The sequence below is a fragment of the Trachemys scripta genome, chromosome 10 (genome assembly GCF_013100865.1).
Source record: "Trachemys scripta elegans isolate TJP31775 chromosome 10, CAS_Tse_1.0, whole genome shotgun sequence".
Classification (NCBI taxonomy): domain Eukaryota; kingdom Metazoa; phylum Chordata; order Testudines; family Emydidae; genus Trachemys; species Trachemys scripta.
In genome coordinates, this window is record NC_048307.1 from 66,320,047 (window position 1) to 66,326,046 (window position 6,000).

Here is a 6,000-nt window from a genome sequence, read left to right on the forward strand (position 1 = left end):
GGTGTAGTGTAGTCGCGCGAATGCAGCTTCTAAACTGAAGGACTGACAGGCTCCGGTGCGGTGGGATGGTTCTTTCAACGGAGCCTGTCACCCCTCCTGATAGGGACTGTGTGTATGGGGGTACTATGTGACTTTGTGGCGGGGGGGGACGCTTACAGATCCCCTGCTGTGTGGCTCTGTGATCCTGCCTAAGGACCGCCGCTTCAGATCTCTAACTGCCCTCCCGTGCCACAAAGTCACAGAGCAACCCACCTCCCACCACATAACATGAAAAGAACCTCCCAGACTAACCAGGGTAAGTAGTCACTGCATCACTGCACTATGTATGTGCCCTGCTGCTGTGCCTGCCCCCGACTATGTACCCTGCCAAAGGTGACTGTCCTGTCCAATTACCAACCCCCTTTCCCCCCCTCCTCCAAAAGAACATGATGGAAACAGTAGTTAACAGAAACATATTTTTTATTAACAACTACACAGGGGACTGGGAAGTGAAACTTGGACGGGGGCTTGTGTCAGGCGGGAAGGAAAGAACTTGTCAAACTTTGGGGACTGAGAGCCTTCTGCTGCTCGAGCTCTCTGCAGGGGTGCAGTGAGAGTTAGCAGGGACTCTGCCGCCTCTCCTTCTGTGCACTTTGGGTGAAGGGAGTATGGGACTTGGTGGCGGGGGAGGGCGGTTAGAGATGGACTGCAGCGGGGCTCTGTCCTCCTGCCTCCGTTCCTGCAGAACATCCACAAGGCGCCGGAGCGTGTCCGTTTGCTCCCTCAGTAGTCCAAGCAGGGTTTGAGTCGCCTGCTGGTCTTCCTGACGCCACCTCTCCTCCCGATCCATGTTGGCTTGGTGCATTTGGGACAAGTTCTCCCGCCACTGGGTCTGCTGTGCTGCCTGTGCTCTGGAGCAGGCTATAAGCTCGGAGAACATGTCCTCCCGTGTCCTCTTCTTCTTATGCCTAATCCTCCCTAGCCTCTGGGAGTGTGATGACAGGCTAGGTTGTGAGACAGTCGCAGATGGGGCTGTGGGAATGGGAAAAAGGGAGTGAATTCCTCAGAAAGATAAATGTAGTTGTGAACAAAGAACATAGTCTTTCTCTGTGAACAGGACCATGCACAGCACCTATCACATGCGCACTCAGCACAAGGTCGAATTCTCGGCCTTCGCATTCACTGTCTGTGGTTTTGCAGAGCACTTTTGAGAACCCTGTCAGGACAACGGAATTTCTGTTGCAGGCAGACATGGTAAGCCGTAGATTCGTGGCAGCTTAAAACTTTAATATTAGCAATGGCCTCATTTCACATTGAAATCAATGTCGGTCCCTGCTGCCAGCAATCCGGCAAGCAGGAAGTTTGCTCCTGTCCCACACCCTCGCGGCTGTCCCCGGGAACGATCCCTTTCGGCTGACCCTTTCCCGCCTCCACCGCGTGGCTGCAAACCAGCCAACACTAATAACATTCCCCTACCTCATTCAAAGCAGGTCTTCATGAGCGACATCACCCTCATGAGGATCTCTGAGAGCGACAGACAGAGAATGCTCCGGGAAAGCCTCCAAAGACCAGGGCCGTATGCCGCCATGCTGTGCCAAGCAATGATTCCGGAGTACTTGCTAGTCTCGTGGCGCGGCAACGTGTCCTACTACGGAGGACCCAATAAGGCCGCTCTCCCCAAGAACCTAATGCAGCGGATTTCAAATTACCTGCAGGAGAGCTTCCTTGAGATGTCCCAGGAGGATTTCTGCTCCATCCCCGGACATATAGACCGCATCTTACTGTAGCTGCAGTAGCAGGGACTACACAGTAGAGCGGCTTGGGCAGGACAATCATGCAAAACCGGACATTGCTAGATTTTTTTGAAATACTTGCACTGCCCATGACTGAACCGTTAAGTTATTCAAAGTAATCATGAGAAACCCATTTTTTACATTGTTAATAATCATGTTCTGTTACAAATAAATGTTTAGATGTTTACAACACTTACTGGATGATCCTTCACCAGATTCTGTGTCCGGGGTAACGGCTGGGGAGGGTTGGTAGGGGATCTCTGTAAGGGTGATGAAGAGATCCTGGCTGTCGGGGAAATCAGCGTTGTGAGCGCTGTCGACTGCCTCGTCCTCCTCATCTCCTTCCTCATCTTCCCCGTCCGCTAACATGTCCGAGGATCCGGCCGTGGACACTATCCCATCCTCAGAGTCCACAGTCAGTGGTGGGGTAGTGGTGGCGGCCGCACCGAGGATGGAATGCAGTGCCTCGTAGAAACGGGATGTCTGGGGATGGGATCCGGAGCGTCCGTTTGCCTCTTTGGTCTTCTGGTAGCCTTGCCTCAGCTCCTTGATTTTCACGCGGCACTGCGTTACATCCCGGCTGTATCCTCTCTCTGCCATGTCTTTAGAGATCTTCTCATAGATCTTTGCATTCCGTCTTTTGGATCGCAGCTCGGAAAGCACGGACTCATCGCCCCACACAGCGATGAGATCCAAGACTTCCCGATCAGTCCATGCTGGGGCCCTCTTTCTATTCTGAGCTTGCACTGCCATCAGTGCTGGAGAGCTCTGCATCGTTGCCAGTGCTGCTGAGCTCGCCACGATGTCCAGACAGGAAATGAGATTCAAACTGGCCAGACAGGAAAAGGAATTCAAATTCAAATTTTCCCGGGGCTTTTCCTGTGTGGCTGGTCAGAGCATCCGAGCTCGTACTGCTGTCCAGAGCGTCAACAGAGTGGTGCACTGTGGGATAGCTCCCGGAGCTATTAACGTCGATTTCCATCCACACCTAGCCTAATTCGACATGGCCATGTCGAATTTAGCGCTACTCCCCTCGTCGGGGAGGAGTACAGAAGTCGAATTAAAGAGACCTCTATGTCGAACTAAATACCTTCGCGGTGTGGACGGGTGCAGGGTTAATTCGATGTAACGGCGCTAACTTCGACATAAACGCCTAGTGTAGACCAGGCCTCCATTCTTTAATCCTGCATTAAATCCTTGATTATCAGAAGATGGACAAGGCACCTCTAAACCCATATTTACATACTTAAGGAGTCAAACCAACATCAGATCCTGTTTCTCTTTTATAGAGCCTAATCCAAAACCTACTGAAATTGATCAGAGTCTCTACACTGACTTCAAAAGAAGCTGGATAAGGCTCATAATGAACAAATGTCCTTAATAATCAGCGAATGAGCTAAACTCAACATCACAATTAGAAGTAAACTTTACTGGCAAAACATTAATAAGCACTGACTTACCATATGTTTTTCCATTAATGGAGCATTTGTTAAAAGTCATTATATTTTGAGTGATTGTTCCTGTTTTGTCTGAGAAAATATATTCAATTTGTCCTAACTCTTCATTGAGTGTGGTAGTCCGAACCTCAGCAGGTGTGTCTTTTTTGGGGTAATACATTTTACGATCCCAATTTATAAAATAGCTGTGACCAAGTCGAATAACTTCCACACTTTGGGGAAAAAAAGACACAAAAACGCTCTTCAGAATTGTAAAACCTTTCAAATGAAAATATATCAAATGCAGGAGTTCAATCAAATTTGTTTTTACAGTTCAGAGCAAAAGAGCTATGCAAAGTAAACATTACACTATTCTATACAATGATATCTCAAACTTTAATTCCTCTGTGAAGTAACATGCATGGTAAGAACACTGTCATTTAAAAAATTTACATAAATGACAGTTTTCTATCATTGTGTTGTTAATGATATGGCATTATCAAGTGAGAATAAAATATGGACATTCTAAATTCAAGTATGTTAGGTCTTTTCAGGTTAATACTTGATGAATGAGTAGAGTTACTTCTTTCGCTCATTGGGTAGAAGCCTGCATTTTTTTGAGATAAAGATCACATGAGGTCTATCTACAAAACCATCCACATGTGGTCAGCTGACAACTGGGCTGTCTGTTAACGTATAGTTACAGATTATTACAGTTAGACAATTGATCCTAATTGTGAGAGCTACTTACATGTACTGACAACAGGCAGTGCATGTTGGACTCAATCCTAATATGCACTGGAGCAGAAGTCAGAATAGCTGAGAAGGAGAGTGGGGTGGCTCTAAGCCATCTTTCTGCCTCCACTAATCCTGGCATTGGTCGGGAGCCAAACTGGTACTCAGTGCATACTAGGCTGCTCTAGGGGTTGCACTGCATTTTACTGGTGCTATTACAAAGTGAAGATCGACAGAGTGCATTGCACTATAGCCCTGTCCCCAGCGTCCAAAACATCAAGGCTTCATGTATTACATTGCAGGTATCCACATATCCAAACTCTTCAGTAATCTATGTGAAATGAGCTAGCCGTCTCAGTTTAGTGCCTAAGGGGCATCACAGGTATCACCATAAATGGCACTAATAGTCACTCATTAATGGCAGTGTCAGCAGAGAAGTAAAGGAGTGAAAGGCTCTGGACTACCCAGTCACGGGGGGAGACATAGTGGCAAGGTGACATGGGGTAAGTTTGAACTGCTGGTGTCCACGATGTACCTGTTCTCTGGATAACCAGAACATTTCAAATCTCTTGGGGCATGCAATGTAATCTCTTTTCCACAAATTACAGTAATTTAAATAAAAAGAACAGGAGTACTTGTGGCACCTTAGAGACTAACAAATTTATTAGAGCATAAGCTTTCGTGGACTACAACCCACTTCTTCGGAAAGCTTATGCTCTAATAAATTTGTTAGTCTCTAAGGTGCCACAAGTACTCCTGTTCTTTTTGCGGATACAGACCAACACGGCTGCTACTCTGAAACCAGTAATTTAAATATATTTGTAGGGATTTTTAAAATGTATATTAAATGCATATAAAATGTATATAAAAGAGAGAGGTTGTACATGCAACTCATTCACTCTCTACCACAGGGTTATTGTTTTTTTTACTTTAAAAATCTAATTTCACATGTAGAAGTACATGGAGACATATATACCACTGATCACTACTAGCAGGCACCTGTAAGCACGATAGCTAAGTAAGCAAGTAACTTTAAAAATTAAAACTGTGTGCTTCTAGTAATAAGAAAAAGATTAAAAAAACTTTAAACAGAAAATAGCGCTTTTTGCAAATAAACATAGCCAGCCTAGGGGGAATGGACACAGTTTAACCCTGGGAAAAAAGTACTGGAAAGCTCTTAGTACATTTAAAAAGAACACTGAAGGATAAAAAGATCACAATATCACTCTGCTATACCCATTATTTTGATAAGCCTGTTTACATTTTGGCCCTGTCAACCACGACAATACTCCTTTTATTTCCTCTACCATACATACCTCAATCAAGCACAAGATTTACTTCTCAGTGACAAAGTGAGACAATGTATTAGAAGCTCCAACACTGTAAACCCTACTCTTAATCCACTACACTTACCCATAATCCATCAGAAATATTCAGCAACTGCAAACATTGCATGAATTTTATTCTTTATTAACATGGATTTGATGCCTGAAGGAGCCAAAAAACTATTTTGAATCATTCTGCTAATTTTCTACCCTACAAATTGTCTAACTGCAACGTCAATATTAGCAAGGCGAAAGACGGTGGTTTTAAGAATAATAACTGAAAATATGAGATTAGCCATCATATAATATACACTGTGGATTTTAATTTCCATATTTTTTAACTTTAAGAGGTGCTGGAATAATGTAAAACTTGTGTGAACAGGAACCTTAGTTAAGGAATAATGCCCTCTCAATAATGTTGTTCAGCATGAGATCAAAGGAAATTTTTACATAAGGACTCAACATTTAAGGAAGAAGAAATTAAATATGCACATCAAGGACATTCTGAGGAAAAGATGAACAACAAAAATATCACAAAGGTGATGAATGCATTGCTATTTCTCAAACCAAAGGTCAGGTGCAGGGAGTGACAGATGTCCACCACTGCTTACCTGTCAGCTGTTGGAGAGCGAAGCAAGGAGGAAACAAAAGAGTTGACATAATTCAATGACAATGAATTCTAGACAAGAAAGAAAGAAAGAAAGAAAGAAAGAAAGAAAGAAAGAAAGAAAG

General features: G+C 44.5%; 1 protein-coding gene across 1 annotated transcript in view; it reads right to left on the reverse strand.

Annotated features, from left to right (window-relative positions):
* Window positions 1-6,000, reverse strand: part of ATP8B4 (ATPase phospholipid transporting 8B4 (putative)) — a 201,471-nt gene that overhangs the window by 64,975 nt on the left and 130,496 nt on the right. The window contains 1 exon segment of the mRNA XM_034784937.1: window positions 3,233-3,441. Coding sequence (XP_034640828.1) covers window positions 3,233-3,441 — 209 coding nt within the window.